The 24,837-nt window shown below is 34.7% G+C and overlaps 1 protein-coding gene across 1 annotated transcript; it reads right to left on the bottom strand.

The window, feature by feature from the left end:
* Positions 1–7,841: 7,841 nt before the first annotated feature.
* Positions 7,842–21,623, bottom strand: LOC132555194 (large neutral amino acids transporter small subunit 2-like). Its single transcript, XM_060219546.1, has 10 exons — positions 21,158–21,623; positions 18,426–18,551; positions 17,709–17,814; positions 16,539–16,583; positions 15,345–15,468; positions 12,966–13,069; positions 11,423–11,519; positions 10,168–10,317; positions 9,512–9,689; positions 7,842–7,937 (listed from the first exon to the last, which is right to left on the bottom strand). The coding sequence occupies exons 1-10, from the start codon at positions 21,621–21,623 to the stop codon at positions 7,885–7,887; spliced, it is 1,449 nt and encodes a 482-aa protein (XP_060075529.1). The 3' UTR covers positions 7,842–7,884.
* Between the last annotated feature and the right edge of the window lie 3,214 nt (positions 21,624–24,837).

The following is a 24,837-nucleotide window of genomic DNA, read 5'->3' as shown; positions in this document are numbered from 1 at the left end:
CCACAACTAATTGATCATAAACTTATATTTGTCATGGGCGTTACCGTTAATTATCATGTTCGCCCAAAAATTTTATTTTATTTTTGTGGTTTACTAGTGTACAAACTGCATTTTTAAACCAGATATTTCAAATGACACGCATAAGGGAAAACAAACCGGAAATGTAAATGTATATTTAAAAGGGGGACTTTTCACGAAAACATTTTGAAAATACCATTTTGTTTCTGTCTTCATAAGTGATCAAAACGAGTATTTATTTCTTTTAGAATAGTTTGATCAACTTTTATTGTCGATTTTTTTTCCAAATTGTAAATGTAAATGTACTATCTCTATATGACATTAGGTCAGTCCGATTCCGAACATATTCGTTAAACTGTTGAGTAGATCCCCATGATAATTTCACGAGGACATCTGAACTTCTAAATTGAGAAAGCGTGATATTACTTACATGGAGTGACCAAAATTTACATGGCGAGTTTTGTCGATGAAACTTAAGACGCTTACACTTCCAGAACACCTGACCTTTCTCCTCACTAATTCAATGTATTTTTTTCAAAAAAGCCCAAAACCCAAAAACTTACACACAAAAGAGGATCGGTGAAACTGTTGAATGCTCCCAGAAACAACTTTATTAGACACAAGATTATAACAAAGGGCAACAATTCTGTAATTATGGGGTTGCAGACCCTGATTTGGTACACTGTACATCCTATTAGTATGAGAAATGTATACATGTTTCATTTTTCTAGTTTAAACATAAGCAATCAAAAATACACAAAAGTTTTAAGAAAGGACAATAACTAAGCAACTAAGATGGACACGGCATATTGACTTATTATGAAAAACGTATTCACTGGGTTTCATAACCCTACTTTAAATGCAAGTAATTAAGAATTTTGCTCCAGACATCTTATTTTAACGAAAGGCAATACTTATGTAATAAAGGGATTGAATTTGGTACATTGCACATTGTTGTAGCATGACCCATGCACTCTCCAAGTTTCATGATCCTTGCTTACCTTTAAGCAAAGTTATAAACCAGATACAAAGGGCAGACGGAAAGACGGTTGAACAAGCGGCGCCTGTACATGTTCCTCGAAAGTTTTTGAAGAGCATAACAAAACTATGGAAATATTTTCAAAAGATCCAACAACTTATAATATGGAGCTCTGGACAACTGACTAGAGTTGTACATGGGTGGTCGGGTAACACAATTACCTAGTTGTCCTGGGTTCGATTCCTCAAACATACATACAATTGCCTGACCAAGGTGGGTTTTCCCCGGTTTCTTCTCTCCGTTGTAAGACACCCTCACACACTTACATCGGGGCCAACAAGAGTGATAAGTGTAAGACGAAACAATTTGTTTCGCAAACTAACTTGTTTCGAAATATTGTAAATAAAGTTTAATTCTATATGCCTTTAATATACATATATGCGAGCATAATGCCTGCATGTTAGTCAATGAACTTAGCCTAATCATTGTTTATTTCTTTGATGATTTCAATGTTCATTTCTAGCAATGTCTAGCTTTAAAACATCCAATAAAACAACAAGCATCTACCTCACTGAACAACATGCAGGAGGCCCATTACATGCCATACAGAAAGATTGGATTGGGATTCAGTGACTTGACCAAAGATAACAGCACAGGATGGTTCGTAATTTCAGCTTCCTGAAAAGCACAGCCCAGCCCAGTAAGAACGTCAGATCTTCAAACGGTTTAATCAAAGCATATTTATTATTATTTTTCAACAAGATCCCCATGGGGCCTGTACTGCTCACCTTCAGACCAGGCGAGCTAAAAACCACTTAAGAATAACAAGGTCTAGAATATATATATCTAGACATATATTTGAAACACTAATTATTTCATGAAATAAAATGTGTACATGTTTCATTAAATACTGAAATTACAACATACAGTGTAATACGAGCAAAATTTTGACTATGAATTGCAATATTGTTTTTTTTTCACATCAACACCAACACATACTGGTATATTCTTTATCTTACTTCTTTAATAGAAGAATTTTAAACATACTGATCATTAACCTGAGAGGTTATCAGTTTTCAATATGAAGATCAGAGAAATAAAAAGAGATTCATTGTTTGACCTTGATTTACTCTTTGAAAGTCAGATCTTTTCCCTTCTTTTCTCTTCTCTTCTCTGGTTTTGTTCTTAATGATAAGAAATTTAAACAGAAACAGCAGTGATGATAGGCTCAAACACAGACCAAAGGGAACATGCATATGGAATTTGCGAGAGATCCATTCAGTACTTCTTAAGAAATACGGATAAAAATCTTTATTAGGCGAAATCCAAGATGGCTGCCTGTCAGCCATTATCTTTTTCTGATCAGAAACAAAATTAAATAGACACAATTAGGGACCAAGAGGAACATAAACTTGAAATCTGAGAAAGATCTACGCAGTATTCTCAAGTAATCGTGATAACAACCTTTCAAGGTCAAAATCCAAGGTGATCATATTCAAAATCAAATGGGCACAACTAGGTACAAAGGGAAACATACAAATGAAGTTTGAAAAAAGAACCATCCAGTTCTTCTCAAGAAAAAGCAAAAACAAACTTGCAAAGTCAAAATCTAAGATGGCCACCTGATGGCCATTTTGTTTTTCTAATCAGTCCAAAAATTAAATGGGCACAACTAGAGACCAAAGGGCATCTACACATGAAATTTGAGGATGATCTATCCAGTCCTTCTAAAGGAATAGCGATAATTAAAACTGTTTACGGACGGACGGGCCATGGACCACCGACCACAAACGTAGGGGGATTTGTGGTGGACTAAAAAGTTAAACAATTCATGGTACTGCCTCGGTTATCTTACAGAATATACAAATACTTTAAATCAATCATTGTTTCAACATTTTTCAGAACATTTTCTTCAGGTTGGTAATAACAATAGAATTTAAGTTTTTTTTATAACATAACCAGTTTGACGTTTTGTTGACTACACAGTCACCTCATCAGTTTTGAAAAACATATTGTTTATTAAATTATTGTAAGTTGTTTCTGGGAGTTTATACTGAATGTAAAATAACATGAATGAATTGTGAGAACAAACCATTGCTGTTCATACAATATCTCACTTAGTCTCAACTTTGCAAAATATTTCAACATAGAGTACAATCATGTCCTTTAAGAAACTCCACTCATGGTTTTTCAAAATATTTTGGACACCAGATTTTATGGACATATATACATTATGTAACTCAATAAGTCTACATATACTTATTTTAACACTACACAGACATATAAATTGGAAATAACTACAAAACTGCAAAATCAACGAAAATAAAATCCCATTGAAAATTAATGATTTTTCAGGAAAAATAGATTCTTCTTTATAAAACCTTCATAAACATGTTAAAACACCAAAAATATACACATCACATATAGATATTTCATCAAATATATTTCTGTAATACTTACCAAGTACATGATTAAAAAATACCAGACAATAACAATTTTCACCAGCAATTAAAAAAACAATATTCAGCATACTGTTTTAAAAGTCACTGATCAACAATGTTTTAAAACAACACAATATTTCACTAATCATCACAACAGACAAATGACATCTGAAGCACCAAACCAGTTCATGCTATAATATGTTAGTTTTCTCTTATAGATCCTGTTAATTGAATATTTGAAAACTTATATAATTTCTGTATAATACAATGTATACAACAAACAACATTAACATTTATACAAGTAGATGATGCTGTTTAAGATTTTTAGTTTCAATAAATTCCATATTGTATATTTTCAATAATAAAATGAAATCACTAAGGCTTAATACCTAATACTATGAACATTAAGTCAATATAAAAAAGCATAGTACTTATTCATAATTTAGAATTCCACTTCTTATGAAAAAACAAAAACAAAAAAACAAAAACAAAAAACAAATAAAAAACATAACAATATACATATTAGATTGTCAATGTTGCAGGATGATATTACATGACTTCCTATGATATCACATATCTAAATACAAGACACTAAGATTTCACAAGTAACCTGGTTATGGTTCCTCAACAGGTCGTGTTTGTCACCCTGATGTAAACTTGATACGAGTCCTCTATCCTTATTTAACAAGAGAACTAGCATTGATAAATCAAGTTCACAAACAGAAAAAAACAAGTACACAGTGATAAGGTCTGAAGCAATAGTACTGCAGAGCAGAACAATGTACACCTGTCCTATGTCAAACAAAGAATAAAAACACGAAAATGAAGTAACAGAACAAAGGATACTGGATATCCAGGAACTAATGCTGAGCATTCATTATTTTGTTATTATGTTTACCACATTCTCAGGATCTCTATTGAATACCCTGTTGGATCTGTCCAAGATAAACAATGCTTAAAAAACAAAGAGCAATAACTCTTCAAAAAATTGTAAAATCTCATCGTCATTGAAAAAAAGACAGTGTTATATCTTGAGGAAAGTAATCTTCTTTCAAAATAAAAATGCTAGAAATCAAAGGGCAATAACAAAAATCAACATCATAGTTTTAATGTCTGCTATTTAGAGAGATCTCAGGACAAGATTAACATTATAAAAACAACAATGGGCAGTAACTCTACAAAAAAAAATGGAATAACATTGCTGTCAGAGAAAACACAACTTCATGTTGTGATAATTTTGTCTACCAACTTAGAAAGAAATAGACGGAGAGAGATCTCAGGACAAGATTGACATTACGAAAACAACAAGGGGCAGTAACTCTACAATATACATTTATCACATTGCCATTCAGGAAAACTCAACTTCATCTCATGGCGATTAAGTCTACCATGTTTAAAAGTATAAGGTTGAAAACTGAGAGAGAAGATCTGGGGACAAAATTAACATTAACATCTTGAAAACAATATGGGACAGTAACTTCCAAATACAGTTCAATTGTACAGCCATTCACAAAGTCATGGTGATTTAGCATAATAAGTTTCAAATAAAATCATATGATCATATAGGGACAACAAAGAAATACTGCCTGGGTATAATATTTACATGTTTAAACTTTAGCAAAGCCTTAAGGTAGACAAATTGTTATCGTACTTTTGTCTCTCCTTGTTAACGTACATGTATTAGAAACAAATATAACCAATGTAACTTTCTGTCAACAAATTTTCTTTGGTGGTGTGATTACAAATTTCATAATCGAAGCAAAGTTTAGCAGCAGAATAACACATTGATAAACAAACTATGATCATAGTATGGAGTGATAATCTCCAATGTGATTATTAACCACTGTGTTATAGTATAAAATAATACACACTTCATCGCCAACTCAAACCTACAATGTCATACTTATCACTACAAAATTGTTGTGTCAAATCTACAACGTCATACTTATCACTACAAAATTGTTGTGTCAAATCTACAATGTCATACTTATCACTACAAAATTGTTGTGTCAAATCTACAATGTCATACTTATCACTACAAAACTGTTGTGCTTGGGAAATTGTGAAACAGCCAGTCAACAGTAGTGAATATGACTATTTGCCCAGCAGGGAAAGCTTCTTAACTCTACATCTAAAATCAATCTTAGGTGAGAAGGAGAACTCTTCAAAAGAATATGTTTATTATACTCACTTGGATGATAATAGTCCTTAACAAGAGATCCTAGAGGGATCTTGACACCACCATTGTTTGATTTTTATTCGCTATTTGAAAGATGGATCTTTGCCCTACTTTTCTCTTCTCTGTTTTTGCTCTTGATGATAAGGAATTTGATCATTCCTTTACAGAAATAGCAATGATAATCTTTACCTGCCAAATCAAAGATAGTTGCTTATAAGTAATTTTGCTTTTTTCCTGATCAGTCCCAAAACATAATGGGCACAACTACAGACCAAAGGGAACCTACATATGAAATTTGAAATATTTCTATGCAGTACTTCTGAAGAAATAGGGATAACAAAACTTTAATTGGTGAAATCCAAGATGGCTGCCTGTCAGCCATTATGTTTTTCAATGATCAGTCCAAAATCCAACAAGCACAACTAGGTACAAAGAGGAATCTATACATGAGAAAGATATATGCCATATTTCTCAAGAAATAGCGATAACAAACTTACAGAGTCAAAATCCAAGATGGCCGCCAATCTGGTCTTTCTGATCAGATGCAAAATCAAATGGGCACAACCTGAGATAAAGGGTAACATACATATGAAATTTGAGAGAGATCCATTTAGCACTTCTTAAGAAACAGGGATAACAAACTTTAATCCATGATGGCAGTCTGTCGGACTTTTTTTGTTTTTCTGATCACACCCAAAATCGAATGGGCACAACAAAGAACAAAGGGGTGCCTACATAAGAAATTTAAGAAAGATCCATCCAGTACTTTTCAAGAAATAGCAATAACAAACTTGCAACGTCAAAATCCTTGATGGCCATCTGTCAGCCGTACTGTTTTCCTGATCAGTTATAAAATTAAATTGGCACAACTAGAGACCAAGGAGAACCTACATATGAAATCCATGCAGTACTTCTTAACACATAGTGATAACAAAAATTGTTTACAGACAGGCAGATAGACCACAGACCAATGATGTAGGGTGATTTAAATATCTGACAATCGTGGGCTAAAAATTCCTGATCTGGAGGTAAAAGTACATCTCATTATATCACAGATTTTATTTTTACAATCATCTTAATGTACAGCGAAAAAATGAAAAATAACCAGCTACACAGAAATTCAAGAGCATAAGTAAAACTGATGAATGCTCCCTGAACATGATTTTATTGGAAACAAAATTTTATCAAAGGGCAATAACTCTGTGATTAAGGGATTACAGGCCCTAAATTTGGAATGCTGCACAGTCTCTTAATATGACCAAGCTTAAGCGCCTACTTTTAATACAAGCAATGCTCTATCATGACACAAAATTTTTAACAAAAGGCAATAACTGTGCTGTGTGGTCAAGGGCCCTATTGTATGATTGACGTATACATCACTTTTCAATATCCTGGTTTAAATGCAGGCAAAAGTAATGTTCCAGACACAAAATTTTAACAAAGGGCATTAACTGTGTAATTAAGGGGTTGTGTGTCCTAACATTGGTACACTGCACACTGTCTTTGTCTGATCAATGTATAACCAAGTTTATTTATTTTACCTTCAATGCAAGCAAAGTTATACATTGGACATGATAGTTTTAACAAAGGGCAATAATTCTGTAATCGAGAGTTGAGGCCCCTGAATTTGGTACACTGTACATTGTCGTAGTATAACTAATGTATACATAAAGTTTTATGATCCTTGCTTAAATGTGGGCAAAATTATGCCCTGAATATGAAAGTACCCATTGAAAAGATGGACAGAAAGACGAATGGACCGATGGACGGATATGACAGCAACTATATGCTCCCTCAATAATTTTCCAGGAGCATGAAAAAGATATATTTTACAATATAGCTTCAAAAAATAAATGTTAGACCAATAAAGAATACCTACCTCAAAAACATAGTATCATAATATTATGGAGGGAAAAATTCAGCTTTTTACTAAATAATGATGGATTGAAAGAAAGAAGAAGACATGAACAGTCATCAAAAATGCATATTAATCAAATGCTGACATAACATACTACCAGGTATTTGCTGGTAGCAGAGTATGGAAACAACAGTTTATATTTGTTAAAAACTATAGTAGGTACAGAGCAAAATATCAATCACTTCAATGTATATCTAATATATCACAAAGTTTAACAGCTGTAGAAATGGAAATCAGCTCTACAACTATACATGAACACACCTTTGATATTCTTTAAACATATTTTGAAATGAAACTTTACTCAGGTTATCCTAAAATTTAAGATTTCTGTAAGGTACTGCTGATACCATCATGCCGACTTTCCCAGCACAAGCGCTTTCTGTAAGCTGTTGGTTATCTTTGCTGTAACAAGATAAAAAAAAGATGTAAGAAAGAACAATAAGGCAGGTTATACACTTGTACCATGCAAACGAAATATTCATGATCTATGTATCAAAAACAAACAATACTATTACGTAAATGGTGGTATATGTTTTAATGATAAATAAAGCACACTAAACCTTAATGAGTTTGGTTGAAAACTGGCAAAAAACTAACTAAAAACTGAATCAGAAGAATTCTCTGAAAAATTGCCGAATCAAAATGCTGTTCATAGGAAGAAAATAACAAATTGTGATTTTAAAGCTTATTAAGTTTCAAAGAAATTGGTCAAAACTGAGAAAGTAGATCTCTGTTTAAAAAGATGTTCAAAAATGCAAAAATGTTGAATCCAATTGATTTGTACTTAATCATAACTTCTTGTTGTTGTGATTAAGCATACTAATTGAAAATTGAGAGAGGAAATCTCCAGACAGATTAACATTAAAAACCCAACAAGAGACAGTAATTCTTACAAATATTCAAATCAAATTACCGTTCAAGAAAACAAAACTCATGTACACTTGCAATGTCAAAAAAGTTTGAAAGAAATAATTTGAAAAACTGGGAGTGGAGATCCAAATTATAAGAAAATAGAAATCAATGTCATTTCAGATTACCAATAAAATACCAACAGAAATTCTGATACATAATTCATATCTGCATGAATTTCCCCTAAAATGTTTTGCTTAATTTTCTCTATGAAAACAATAATACTACAAAAAGATACAGACTAAAGAAAGACATTTGACCTATATATCAGATTTCCTATACTTGAAAATTCCCCAAAGTCCAAAATCTGCAAAAGATGACTTTAGACATAAAGTCAAGAGATGGTCATGTACCCAACAATAAATCAGCATGTGTGATACAAAATTGACATAAAAAAGATATCAGCTAAGGTACTCATCCATTAATATGTAATTTCTCAGTACTCACCAATCAATTTGTAATTTTCTGGTACTCACTCAATAATAAGTTAGTCTTCGGTACTCACATATTAATTGATTATTCCCTAGTACTCATCCACTGAATTGTTTTTCCCTGGTAATCAACAATTAATTTATTCCACAACACCCACTTATTAATTCCATATTCCCACTACTCATTTATCAATTTATTATTCCCCTGCACTCACACATTGATATTCCTCAATACTCACCAATTAAGCTATTCCCCAAACATGACCTATTAATTTGTTATTCTCCATACTCATCCATTAATTTGTTCTTCTCCATACTCACCCATTAATTTGTTATTCTCCATACTTATCCATTAATTTTTTATTCTCCATACTCACCCATTAATTTTTTTTATTCTCAATACTCACCCATTAATTTGTTATTCTCCATACTCATCCATTAATTTGTTATTCTCCATCCTCACCCATTAATTTTTTATTCTCCATACTCACCCATTAACTTGTTATTCCGCATCCTCACCTATCTTTTTTGTGATTCCCTGGTACTCATCCATTATTTTTCTATTCCTCAGTACTCATCCACTGATTTGCTATTCCCAGGTACTTATCCATTAATTCATTATTTCTTGTTACTCACCCATTAATTTGTGAAATCCTTTGGGTTTTGAAGTCCATTTAACAAACACTGCATACACTGGCAGACTTGTGAACCACACTACGATACCAAGACCGATTCTTGAAGGTGCAGCAATTACACAAATAATTAACAGCATCACATTGACAGCAAGTACTGTAACAGCCATCACCAGGTTAGCCTGCAACAAACAGAACTAAGTTGGGCTGAAGTAGATTTGACTATGTTAGTCTATAACAGTCAATACAAAGTTGTAACAAGCTTACAAGGTCAGTTTGAAAGAGCTTGAAACAATTTTCACTTGGTCAGCTTGGAACAGTTTTCATTAATTTAGCATATAACAGTTTTAATCTACTTTGCTTAAAACAGTTTTAACGAGGTTAGTCTGAAAAAAATCTTCACTAGGTTAGCTTTAAATAGTTAGCAACAAGGTCAGTCTTGAACAGACAAGGAAACATAACATGTGGTCTTATTTGTTGGTTACATTTCATGAATAAATCATTTTGTTTATGAGTGGAAAGCTTTAATATTTGTACTGTGTATAAAGTTCAATTACTGAGTATCATCCAGAGAGACTGATATAAAAACATCTTTATCTGTAGTGAAGGTCCTGCTAATAAAATTGTTTAATCCCACACACTGATGAAGACCTGACATACCTTAAATGGTCTGTTGATATCTGGCTGTGTCTTACGTAAATACAGCTGAGCAGATATGACAAATATACTGAGGATGGTGGAGAAAACCTGAATAAATTCCATAAAGGTTGTCAGTCCTCCAGTCACTAACATGACTAAGGCCCATGCACTCTGTAACAAACAGACACATCACCATCAAATTCTACTAAACTTTATAAATGATGGTGAAATCGAAAAGATGAGTGAAGGAAAAACATACAGCTTTTTTTTCTCCTTTGTATCCAAAGCTGCTAGAGTTATTCCCCTTTACAAACCTCTTACAAAATTTGATTTTTACCTGTGTAACAGAAGTTGTTCATTTCAATACCTCAGGCTCTGGTTTACAAATATAACATTTCTATCCATTCAGCTAAAATTGAATTTTTGCCTCACTGATATCACAACTCAATAGGAAAAAGATAGTAATTTCCACAGTAAATACCACAACTTCTTTTCTTTGATGGAATCTGTTTGACCTATTTTTGCTATTGCGAAAAACAAATGCTTTCAATGATTAAAGAAAACATTAGTCTGCTCTATGAAAATTACTGTCAAACCATTAATTTTTGAAGGGGATTTATTTTATTGATTTTTGGGGGTACCCTTAATCCACGAACTCTTATGTCTACAAACTGTTACAATAAACATACGTATATTTATTGTGGTAAAGTCATCCATAATACCAAGTGTCCGCAAAATGACTTTTTTGTTCTTTTTTTTTTTTTAAATTTATGAAATTTGAGCCCCATGAAACTATATGGTTTTACAGAATATCCTTTTTAATCACGTTTTGATGAAACTGTAAAAAATATTAATGATGAAAAAACAAACTTTCTAGTACCATGTATGGTCCTACTCTAGGAAAGAACAGCTTTCACAAAATTTCTAAGAGTAACAGAAATAATTATGCAAATATGCTGTCCGGGGGCTAAAGAATAGAGGTCATCATTGCCTCCACCCCGGACATGAAGACCATCAAATCAGTACATTCCATGGAGGTTTTATATTGTAAATTTTCTTAATACTTTTCATGAACAAGTTAAAATATTCACTGATTAAGAGATAATTCAAATATTGTCTATTTATTTTGAATTTATTCAGTGAGAATTATTCATCAACAAAACCAAGTGCCTACAAATTAACATTTTATTTTAAAAAAAGATTTAAGCCCCACAAAAATACATTACAGTGATGTGCCTTGACATACATACTCTATCAATTGTGCTTTAATATTTACCATGACAATGATGGCTGCCCAAGGGGTCAGGAATCTGATGTGTAACGTACTTAATATCATGGGGGCGTGTCCGTTTCTGGCACCAGCAAATAAAATCCTGCGGAAAACAAATAAAATTCTTTACAATCAAAACCTATTCTAAACAATCTGAGATGTCAAAGTTTATCATCTATTTGTGTTAGTACACACAAGGAAAATTAACTCTGATGTGAATGACCTTAACTGACCCCAACATGACAAGAAAATGATGTTACTAAAAAGTATGACTGTCAAAAGGTCAAGGTGATTCAATCTTACTTTGAATGTAAGAAGTGCCAATTTACAAATTTTCACAATCAGATTTCTGAACAACACATCAAATCAAAGAAAACCGACGTTTTTATTTCAGAGATTGAAGCTATGACTAATGAATCTGATCTGTATATGTATGTTTTCCTCTGGGGCTCAGTACACGACAAATATGTTCAAACTGCAGTTTTCTAATCCCTAGTATGGTTTATTATGCATTTAAACAAAAAGTGCATTTTAGTATAGAATACTGTAAATATTTTTTTTCATGCTACGTCATTGAAAAAACATTGAAATGATAATCACATATTGGTCATATACAAAAAGGTACGCCGAGTACAAATTTACCATAACAATATTGGAATCATTGTGCGAGTCTTACCTGCATTAGTTGATACTAAAAAAAGTAACACTGGTGATTACCTTTGACCTTTCCTATATTATCATTCACAATCCTCAATAATTAACAATCAATGAGTATAGTATATCACAGGCGTAACTGTGTATCAACAGCAATGATTTTATATATATGTTCAGGTGTAATTGTCTACTGTTGAAAATACGTGTATTTATCACACGATTACCTTCTTATTCAGTGAATATACCAAATATTTTTGTGTATTACACATGTGTGATATAACTTAATGTGCTTTCACTTTAGATAATACATTTATACATTCCCAGTTGTATTGTGACAGAACAATGGACACTATAGATGTAGAACGGACAGGGTTTCACGTTTGACATAGAATAATCAATTATGTGACAAAAAGAATGCAAAATCTGTTTCCATCTGATAAAAGATTCTTGACATTCATCCTGAAAATTACTCATAACATGTGTTCCCATATGAAAAGGAAAATTGAGTAAGATCCTATATATGTTACAAGTATAAACATGACTGGATCTAAGAGGGTATACTAGATATTGCCATCAGCATCAGCTTGAAATGCATGCTCACAAATAAACCCCAGAACACTTGAGTTTCATTGCACTGTACAAAACACTGATACACATTGTGTGTATGATATATTAACTGGTGTAAACCTATGTGTCATTAAATAAAAGTTGTGTTAGAGAACTTTTGAAGCTGACTTCTCTCTGTTCTGCTACACTGTGAATATATTGAAGCAGAAGATGTTTTTTGTGTTCTGGAAGAGTAAACATCTTCTGCTTCAATGACAACACCTGACGTGTAAATCTAGGTCAATCCAAGTAAACGTTCAGGTGACCTTGCTTAATGAGTCTCACTTACCTTGAATGTCCCATGATGCTGGCATTAAGAACTCCAACACAACTGACCCCTACCAGGATAGTAATGACTGGAGTCATGGGAGGATACAGCATGTCTGTAAAAATCTACAGGAAAATGTAAGGATACAACATGTCTGTAAAAATCTACAGGAAAATGTAAGGATACAGCATGTCTGTAAAAATCTACAGGATACAACATGTCTGTAAAAATCTACAGGAAAATGTAAGGATACAGCATGTCTGTAAAAATCTACAGGAAAATGTAAGGATACAGCATGTCTGTAAAAATCTACAGGAAAATGTAAGGATACAGCATGTCTGTAACAAGAGATCCCAGAGGGATCTTGGCGCCCACCATTTGAGGATCTGTTTTCAGTTCTTGAAGATTTGTTTATTTTTTTTGTTTGTTACAGGTGTTGTAAATGTTCATGAACTGGTCTTCATTGAATGTACTCAATGATGGCACAAGATATTTTTATTAAGCACCTATTAGCAAATATCATTTGAAAAAGATCCCAAAGTATTATTAGATAGCAGTCAGTTACAGATGGATAATGGACAATATGCTTGTGCTGTATTACTGTCGACATCCAAGATGGCTGCCTGTGGGCCACCTTGATTTCAAATCAGTCCAAAAAAGGTACAATGCACAACTAGGGACCAAGGGAAACCAATATCTAGGAAATATCAGAAGGATCCATCCAGTACTTCCTCAGATATAGCAGTAACAAGATTTTACTTCCAAAATCCAAGATGGCTGCCTGTCAGCCATCTTGATTTCAGATCCGTCCAAAAAGGTATAATGCACAACTTGGAACCAAAGGGAACCTGCATATGAAATTTGAGAAAGATCCATCCAGTACTTTCCAAGAAATAGCAGTAACAAACTTTTACTTCCAAAATCCAAGATGGCTGCCTGTCGGCCATCTTGAATTCGAATCAGTTCAAAAAAGGTACAATGCACAACTAGGGACCAAGGGGAACCTGCATATGAAATTTGAGAAAGATCCATCCAGAACTTTCCAAGAAATAGCAGTAACAAACATTTACTTCCAAAATCCAAGATGGCCACCTGTCGGCCATCTTGAATTCGAATCAGTCCAAAAAAGGTACAATGCACAACTAGGGACTAAGGGGAAACTGCATATGAAATTTGAGAAAGATCCATCCAGTACTTTCCAAAAAATAGCAGTAACAATCTTTTACTTCCAAAATCCAAGATGGCTGCCTGTCGGCCATCTTGAATTCGAATCAGTCCAAAAAAGGTACAATGCACAACTAGGGACCAAGGGGAAACTGCATATGAAATTTGAGGAAGATCCATCCAGTACTTTCTCAGAAATAGCGGTAACAAACTTTTACTTCCAAAATCCAAGATGGCCACCTGTCGGCCATCTTGAATTCGAATCAGTCCAAAAAAGGTACAATGCACAACTAGGGACCAAGGGGAAACTGCATATGAAATTTGAGAAAGATCCATCCAGAACTTTCCAAGAAATAGCAGTAACAAACATTTACTTCCAAAATCCAAGATGGCCACCTGTCGGCCATCTTGAATGCGAATCAGTTCAAAAAAGGTACAATGCACAACTAGGGACCAAGGGGAACCTGTATATGAAACTTGAGAAAGATCCATCCAGTACTTTTCCAGAAATAGCGGTAACAAGAATTGTTTACGGACGGTAAAAATCTGCAGGAAAATGTAAAAATTAAATCCATCGTATTTATCTACTAAATTTTGTTTTATTCAGTAAAAATACCCAGGAAATGTTTTTGCGTATTACCTTATGTAATATAACCTTTTGTGACGTCGAGTTTAGACTATGAAATGACGCGATACACTCATAGATTACTTGTGATGTTACAATGGTGATCATATAGATATAGACACGACAGGTTTTGAAGCGTGATTTTTTTTTTCTCCAGTATTTGACATAGTGATTGATTATATTATGAAAAGGATCTGATATTTGTTTTCATTTCATAATATGATCCATGAAATTCGTCACAAATTTTTCATTTCAGGTGCCAAATATAAGGCTCGGCTTATAAATCAATTGTGAATTTTGAAATCCTACACGTACTTTAACCCCAAATGTTTTTTTTAGCTTATGGTATTCTCTAGATCTGACTCAAACAGGAAATCAGAGGGTGGACTATTACGAAGGAGAGATAAAATTTATGGTTGCATTTTTTCTGAAACTAGAATACATTTGACTGGGATTATTATCAGGAGCGGGTGGGGGTCAACAGTTAAACTTTAACCTCTGCCTCAAAGTAGGGAGAGGGGCTTAATATTAAGACAATGACTAAGTGTTTGACCATGATATGAACATAACTGACCACTGCACAACTTTGACCAAGACAAGCACATACTGACCACTGCTATGGCGTCTGTTTGAAGTATTTGTTGAGGTGACAGGACTATGAAATAAGCCAGGTTTGTGAGGATGTACTTCAGGATGATGACAGCAAAGGAAAGATAAACAGATCGGGGAGCGTCTCTGTAAATATAAGGAAACCTTTAGCATCACTCAAAGTCATTGCAAGTATCATCTTCTTTTGTGAGGCTCAAATTTAGCAGGTGTTTTTCTTCTTTTTCTATTTTCTTTTCTTTTTTTCCCCCAGAAATGTCTTTCCAATGAAACTTGATTTTGTGAATAAATGAAACTCATACCAACTTTGAACTGTCATGAATCAATAATTACATATATACAGGAAAGTTACATTGAAATCAGAAAACAAATTAATCAGACAAAACAAATTAATTAGACTATAATTCAAAATCTATTACTAGATTTAATGAAACTGTGCACAATTGTAACTATTATTGCAAAAGTGTCTACAGGCAGATTTTCATTTCAAAAAAACATATGATTATATGGCTATTCACTGCAAACCTGAAATTATCATGGATGACAATAATCAAAAGATCAATAGTTTATGGATAAAAAAGTATTAACAACAGAGACCAAGTAACTAAAAAACAATGTATTTATTCAGTTAATAAGTCCATGTCTGGTAATTAGCCCATCCACATCTGCTGCTGTTTAGTAAAATTATTACAATATTGATATGTTAATAAGTCTATGTCTGGCAATAAGTCCACCTATATCTACTGCTCTTTGTTACAATATTTATTCAGTAATAAGTCAATGTTGGTTAATAAGCCCACCCATATTGCTGTTAGTGAAATCATATCAACCAACGTTTCACTGTTGTCCTGTAATAAGCACTTCCTTTACTTTTATTAAGGAGAAATGTATTGGCCCTGGACTTATTGCAGCATAATATGGTAGTTTCAGTGCCAATAATAACTGAAATATTTTCTCAGAGCATGAATAGACTTTAATAACAAAGTTTCTGAATGTTATGAACTAAAAATAGAGTTTCAAGAATCCAATAATTTATTTCAGTTCAATATCTTTGTCACATTAAGTTAACTATGCCATTCAATCCCAATAATTGTTCATGTGGTCTCCAAAACTCAGACGTGAATGTCAAACTCTTTTTGATATATACATTACATTGTATTAAATGAACATCATAGAAAGAAGCAAAAACCCTTCCTTACTTTCCTGGATCCCTCACTTCCTCCATCAAACTGCCAAGAACCTGCCTGAAAATCATGAAAAACAGTAAATCTGTCATGAAATAGGATGAAATCAAAGGTCAAGGGTCAGGATCTTTAAGGTCAGAGGTTGACTTTTCCAAAGTCAGAGGTCAGGATCTGACAGGTCAAAGATCTGTACTTTCAAGGTCAGAGTTCATTACAAGTATCTTGAAATCTTGACGATTTGAAATGAGTAACCATGCGAATTTTCTGTGTTAACAGTTATTGTAATTCTTGTAGAATAACAAATATAATTCAAGTTGGGTAGACATTTTGATATTTTTCATGGGAGCACAGTCCAAGTGAAAAAATATCAAAGTTTCATCTCAAGACAAAATAGAACCATTTTTCATAAAAAAAAAAACATGATACATTGTGTAACACTTTAATATTTATATTCAAACTGACCAATATAAATCAATTTCTATAAAGTGAGTGTTTCCTTCAAGGATTATATTTTCACTACAAATGCTGTAATCTAATTGGTCAAAATTTAACAAAATAGAAATAATCAAAACCTGTTATTTTAACTCTGTGAAAATATTACTCAACAGACATAATGTAAGTTGAAATTTCGACCTCTGTTTCTTCTGCCATGGTGGATTTTGATACTTTGAAATTAAAACTATACAATTATATAAAATCATCTAACTTTGGACCATATAGTCAACATACATTTAACCTTACATCAAATCATGTATCTTTGGACCATATAGTCAACATACATATAACCTTACATCAAATCATGTATCTTTGGACCATATAGTCAACATACATTTAACCTTACATCAAATCATCTAACTTTGGACCATATAGTCAACATACATTTAACCTTACATCAAATCATGTAACTTTGGACCATATAGTCAACATACATTTAACCTTACATCAAATCATGTAACTTTGGACCATATAGTCAACATACATATAACCTTACATCAAATCATGTAACTTTGGACCATATAGTCAACATACATATAACCTTACATCAAATCATGTAACTTTGGACCATATAGTCAACATACATTTAACCTTACATCAAATCATGTAACTTTGGACCATATAGTCAATATACATTTAACCTTACATAAAAAAACTTCCAGATTTGACCAAACAGAGTAGATAACTCACCATCCCCCATAAGTGAATATTGAAAAGAACATGGCCATGCCCAGGTTCCCTAGTTTTAGACTTTCTGCCGTTGATGGGAAAGCATTGTCTAAATACTCTGTTTCTCCTGCAAACAATGAAATAAAGTTTCATTCAACTGCAAATATCGTAAAATTCTGCTGTCAAGGTCGTCCTACTGTCAAGATCACATGTGATGGTGAAGGTTGAACACCTGCTTAAATCACAAATTTGTTAAACGTCAAGGTAACATACATGTAAGTTCTGTAGTTTAGTAAACTAAAAGGTAAAGGTAACTCAGTTATAGAGGTCCTGCACTTGTAGCTATAAATGACAATTGCAAAGGGTAAACTACATGATAGATCTACAAAGGTCAACAATTTACCAAGGTCACCCATATATGAAGGTCATGGAACTTGGGTAATGTATGGATCATTTTATTTGTTGGTATCAAATTCTGGAAATGAGTAATCAATTTTGATTTGAAAAAAGGAAGTACAGTAATATATCATCTTACTTGCCAACTTCTGTATCAAATAAGAAACATATTTTCAATTTCAGTATTAAGATTCATATGTTAATTTGGTAGTGAAAAATTCCTTTGTATTTCCTTATTTTGTAATGAGTATTATTTCCTTATTTGGTAATGAATAACATATTTCCTTATTTAGTCATGGGTATAATAAAGGTGATCTCCTTATTTGGAAAACCACTTTTTACCTTGAGTTAGACGAACAATTCCTCCTGTAATGATGATAAGTAGGGCTAAGATCTTAGTGATGGACAAAAAAGTCTGTACTTTGGTCACATACTTCATATACACACAGTTCAGGGCAACCAGTGTCACTGAAAAATACATACAAATTGTTTGTCTCCTATCAATGCCATCAAAGATCGAGTAAAAACACACATGTAGACTATCGAATTACCAGGAAATAGCCCATATTTCAAATAATGAGACTGAGTCAGAACTTGTTGCGACTCCCATCGCACCACCCCCGGCTGGTTATACTACAGGTAGACAGAACCTGGTGTGACCCCCTCCCCCACCCCCAGCTGGTTATACTACAGGTAGACAGAACTTGGTGTGACCCCCTCCCCCACCCCCAGCTGGTTATACTACAGGTAGACAGAACTTGGTGTGACCCTCTCCCACCCACAGCTAGTAATACTACAGGTAGACAGAACTTGGTGTGACCCCCTTCCCCACCCCAGCTGGTTATACTACAGGTAGACAGAACTTGGTGTGACCCTCTCCCACCCACAGCTAGTTATACTACAGGTAGACAGAACTTGGTGTGACCCCCTCCCCCACCCCCAGCTGGTTATACTACAGGTAGACAGAACTTGGTGTGACCCTCTCCCAACCATAGCTAGTTATACTACAGGTAGATAGAACTTGGTTTGCTGGTTATACTACCCCCCCTCTCCCACCCCCAGCTGGTTATACTACAGGTAGACAGACCCCCGGCTGGTTAGAACTTGGTGTGACCCCAGCCTACAGGTAGACTTGGTGTGACCCCCTTTCCCACACTCAGCTAGCTATACTACAGGTAGACAGAACTTGGTGTGACCCCGTTTCCAACCTGGTTATACTACAGATAGACAGAACTTGGTTTGACCCCCTCCTCCACCCCCAGCTGGTTATACTACAGGTAGACAGAACTTGGTGTGACCCTCTCCCACCCACAGCTAGTTATACTACAGGTAGATAGAACTTGTTGTGACCCCCTCTCCAAACCCCCAGCTGGTTATACTACAGGTAGATAGAACTTGTTGTGACCCCCTCTCCCACCCCCAGCTGGTTATACTACAGGTAGACAGAACTTGTTGTGACCCCCTCCCCTCCTCCACCCCCGGCTGGTTATACTACAGATAGACAGAACTTGGTGTGACCCCTCCTCCACCCCCAGCTGGTTATACTACAGGTAGACAGAACTTGGTGTGACCCCCTTTCCCACACTCAGCTAGCTATACTACAGGTAGACAGAACTTGGTGTGACCCCGTTTCCAACCCCCGGCTGGTTATACTACAGATAGACAGAACTTGGTTTGACCCCCTCCTCCACCCCCAGCTGGTTATACTACAGGTAGACAGAACTTGGTGTGACTTGGTGTGACCTACAACCCTACCCACCTCCCCGCAGCTCACTCCACCCCTAGCTGGTTACATTACAGAGAAATGTGTTAAAGGAGCAGGTCAGCATGACTTCTACAAGAGAGGTTATATAAAAGTCACACAAGTCAATAGCACCCTTAATATAGATTTAGAGTTAAATACAGTAGAGTCATATGATGAATTAAATCACATAATACAGCTGATAGGGAAGTGCATTAGCCCCATGATTCAATACATTGTGTGATTTTTTTTATACAATGCATCTGATAATTTATTCTGAAACAAGCTACTATATGAATGAATGAAAACATGGTATGCTCCTGGTTACTGCAAACCTAGGGGACAACATTTCAGGTGTGATATACAGTCTCTGTCACTCGGACAAATAAAAGATCACTTTGGCTTAGTCAATAGAGCCACAGATCACCACTTGGGAGTCTCTGGTTTGATTCCTGTTGGCACACTTTGTAGGAAGGTGTTTTTTTCCATATTCTGTCGGTTACAAATACAACTCATACTACGTACACTGCAGATCAAAAATTTTCCTCCCATTTCTAATCCATATGATGATGATGATGATGAGGGTTTTTGTCTCCATGACAACGCCTGACAACGGGCATTGTCCCAATCAATGTACGTCAATTCTCGGGCGACGAGAGTGGGGTGCTCCCCTCTGAGTGTGGGAGTTGTCTGGGGTTGGCGAGTCTGTAGAATTTTGAGACGACTCCCGATTGAATGGTTGTTCCTAGTCGTCCTTCCATGATGTCTGGGTCCTGGTCTTCTGGTTGGTGGTGGGTCCTGTCGTCTTTGTCTGGGCTCCAGGCTGTGCATGTTTTTAGCTTTTTATGGGGGTAATTTAGATGTCCGTCCGAATTCAGAAAAAGGTTTATTGAAGATGATGTATATGAGGGTTATTAGGGCTCCTGGGCAGCGTTAAGTGCCTACTCCTATTTTCGAAAACCACAGAAGGATCTTTTGCGTGCAAGGCTGGACGGACCTTACACGGGCCACCATTTATAGCCCCATCTGACTGACTGTTAATCCATATGATCCAGCTCAGTAGCATATACCCTGTGGACTAGACCACTTCCTATCCATGTGAGCCAACCCAGTTACCCTATCAATATTGACCAGCCCAGTTACACCATGATATCCAGTAGACTGGCCCATCCAAGTTACTGTATCCAGGGTCTAACCCAGTTACCCTATCCACACATGACAGCCTAGTTACAGTATACATGACTGGCCCATTTACTCATGAAAAAAGAATAATTCATACTCTCCAAGGTCTTGTCCAGTTACCCTATCCATTGGCTAGCCCATTAACACTTACCTAGAATCCAAGAAGCCAACAGTTTGACAGCTGCTTCTGACGGTCTGCATCCCAGGATCGGCTGTAAAGTATACAATGACGCAATATAGGCTACAAATGCCCAGAAAGGACAACAGATCATTAATATATATCCATACATGATCATAAATCCGGGGAGATCGCCGAAGACTTTGAGGACATAAGCATAACCACCGCCAGCCTTAGGGTATATAGTCCCCATCTCTGTAAAACACAGACAGACCCCTGTGTTTATAAGTCCTCCGATACACCATATCAAGAGAGATAAACCTACGGACTCCGTGTACTGAAATATGGCTGTTGGTGTGATGAAAATGGAGATGTGGCCCGTTACAGAGATCAGGATCGCAGTGCAGTGAAGTAGACTGATCGACTTTTTCATCTGCAGGTGGTCCACATCAGTGACAACTATCACACCACTTCTACTTTCACTTTTGTCCTGTTCCATCCTTTGCTCACTACGTTAGATGATGAGCGTGCTTGGCTAGTCTAGGCGAAGCGTAAACATTGCCTTTCGTAAGAAGTGCAGTCGTCGAGGCCTTGACCTTTATCATACTGCATGATTCAGGTCAAATTTATAGGTGAACCGGGCATTTTGCAGTCCAACAAAGCCTGCAGTTTCTGACGTCGATTGCAACACGGGTAAATTAAATAACCGTGTTGTTATCTGATTTTTGTTAACACAGAAAGGTAAACTGAAAGAGGTTCCGAAAATACTTTAAGGATGCTTGTCATTCAACTTAAAAAATAGGATTTTTAAGGATGCAAGTTCATCTACAATAATAATTTAAATATTTCTCAAACAACATTTTATAATTAACGTAGATACTTAATTTATCTTACCTTTTACAGGTGTTGTTTAAAAATAAATGGGTATTAAACATTCAAACAAACCATGGATATAGAAAAATACATTTTTTGTGAAGTTAATAGCAACCTCTGACACGTCCTTGTATATAAGCCTTTGTCAACATTGGATTGTATGGCAAGTCGTTTTTACATGTAATCTTATTTCCTTTTAAGGGAATATTTTTTCACTTAAGTGAACGCAATGCAAACAATTAATTGAAGGTAAGAAGAATATCGCTTAAGTGAGAAAAATATTTCGCGTAGACACAAGGCTAAATTATTTTCACTGAAGTCAGCGCGCCTTAAAGTAAATGTGTTCAATGCAGTCTGGATGTTTCTTATCCATCCCTTAATAATAGACAGATCAGTCAATATGTCTACTACATTATATAATTTATGCAGTTATTTTCATTTCCATTTAACCATTTTCCAAGCCATTTAACACTTATTCCTGTTTCCTCTTAAGTTGAAATACGCATTAAATTTATTTCGCTAGATAAAATTCATTTTCCTTAGGGTAATTCACGTTCTTCGCATTATATTTTATTTCACTTAAAAAACTTTTTTTTAATTAAGTGACAAACAAACAGTTGGGTGGCTGAACTCCCAGTTTCTTCAATAGATTTGGACTAGCCCATTTATTAACCAATCATTAGGTGTTGACCATCTAACCAATCAGAGCCCGTACACATAATGTAAGTGAAAATTTATTTCATTCAAGTGTAAGAAACTCATAATGGATTAAAAGAAAATACTTGAAAAGCGCACACAAGGATTTTTTTTCACTTAAGTGGGAAAAAACACATAAGGGGAATAAAAACATTTATCACTTTTACTGAAGTAACACAAAATGGAACCAAATATCCGAATGGAAATAAAATCAGAAACAGTTTCTACCAATTAAAGGCAAATACTACAGTAAACATATTGATGTATCCTTCCATTATCAAATGGGGTGAATAAGTCACATTAGGATTACATTAAGACGAGAACAATTTCACTGAAGTGAAAATAAATTAGCATTGCGCCTACACATAATGTTCTTTTTCACTTACATGTTTTATTTTACTTCATAGGATGTAAACCTTAATTTGAGTTTTAATCGAGTGAAATTCTTTTTACCTTAAGTTGAATTTATTGTTTGTACTATGTTATTTTTCTTTTAAGTGAAATTCTTTATGAATATCTATGATTTAATATCAAAACGGCTTGCCATTACTGAATGTCCAGCAGCCTTAACATTAGATATATATCATAATGGCCAAATTGAATTCAACAATTATAATGATATAATCATAGACATTAACAGTTAAGACTCTGTAACGTTTGATTGACTAGTCTCTTACAGATCGTACACTACGCCTATCCATTCATGTACATTCTAAGTTTCTTCTATACCTTCATATACTTCTTATCTTTAAAAACAGAGATTTCTTTGTCTTTGTCAATCGCAAATACATCGGGAATCAAGGACACTCTTCCAAGCCAACCGCTGATTTCATGTTTACCGAATACTCAACACACGATGAATGGTAATGTGTTGCTTTCAATTTCCCTAATATCCACTTTCCCTATCTAGAAGGCAAAAAATTTGCTTCCCCAATCTATGAAGTTATCATGTCGTTTATCCAATGACGTGCTCTCCCTTTTACGCTTTTGTTCATATGTTGTCTTTGTTTCATCGACTTCCGGTATGAATTCAGGTTGTATTACCAGGTCTCCATTGTATTATTGTTATTTTTGTATCAGATGAACAAACAAAACAACCAGTGAATTCTTCTTCTTTTTTAAAAAAGCAAAAGAATATGCTGTTAAGTAGAATACTTCAACAGGCGATGAAATTTCTACAATCCTGGTCAAAATTTTGCAAAAGGCGATATTAGTCTTAGAAAGTACTGATATTATTAAACTGCGCGATATTCACATTAATTAAGTGTGTGAACGGCAAATGAAATTTTTCAATACTGAGTTTAATTAAATGTGTGTTGTCGATCGATAAAATATTTTAATGATATCTATAAGTCAAATTTAAAATCCAGTTAAGATTTGCTTCTAACTCTTCAGCTCTGATACACAACCCTCAACTCAAAAGCAAACCCCAGCTTCAAGTTCTATGGCTTAGTGTCTCATCAAGCTTCTTGTATACATACCCCTTTGTTTTCAATTATAGCAACATGATGACTATTGTTCCACTTCATTAATTTGAGATAAGTTGGGGTAAATGTAGTATTCATTCTCATTTAAAGCGAACATTACGTAGTATTCTTTTATTTGCAATTTCGATTTGATAAACCTATGTTGTATTCTCTTTCACTACATAATTTGTTTTATTTTTAAGGTTGCTATCGTCGATGACTTTGATGAAAATAATTGGTTCTGATATGAAATAGGTAGTTTTCAATCTCACAAAAGATGAAATTTCGTTTTAAGATTCTCAGAATGAGATAGATATGACGATAACAATGACAGCATCAGACTTTACGTTAACAAAGCCCTGTATCAGAGTCTGATTAGCCATATCACTGTCTATGTCGTATCAAACCAATGATGTATCAGTTGTCTCCCCTTTTCCTAGAGTATGAGCAGCTAAATCGTCGTTCTATGTCGTACCGAACCATTGATGTAATAGTTGTCTCCCCTTTCCTTAAGTCTGATCAGCTATATCATTGTTCTATGTCGTATCGCACCACTGATGTAGCAGTTATCTCCCTTCTTCTTTGTGTTTGATCAGCTATATCATCGTTCTATGTCGTATCGAACCACTGATGTATAAGTTATCTCCCATTTTCCTAGAGTCTGATCAGTTATATTGT

Source organism: Ylistrum balloti, unplaced genomic scaffold (assembly GCF_031769215.1).
Source record: "Ylistrum balloti isolate Yb309-2 unplaced genomic scaffold, AGI_CSIRO_Ybal_v1 Utg370460, whole genome shotgun sequence".
In the NCBI taxonomy this organism is placed as follows: domain Eukaryota; kingdom Metazoa; phylum Mollusca; class Bivalvia; order Pectinida; family Pectinidae; genus Ylistrum; species Ylistrum balloti.
Note: the sequence above shows the minus strand (reverse complement) of the source record. Positions and strands in the feature narration are given on the sequence as shown.

Coding starts and splice junctions, on each gene's coding strand:
- LOC132555194 (XM_060219546.1), bottom strand. CDS start 21,623: ATGGAACAGGACAAAAGTGAAAGTAGAAGTGGTGTGATAGTTGTCACT. Junction 10,318..11,422: donor GGGCAGCCATCATTGTCATG/GTAAATATTAAA, acceptor TGTTTGTTACAG/AGTGCATGGGCCTTAGTCAT. Junction 7,938..9,511: donor AGGATTTCACAAATTAATGG/GTGAGTAACAAG, acceptor ATCTTGTTACAG/CAAAGATAACCAACAGCTTA.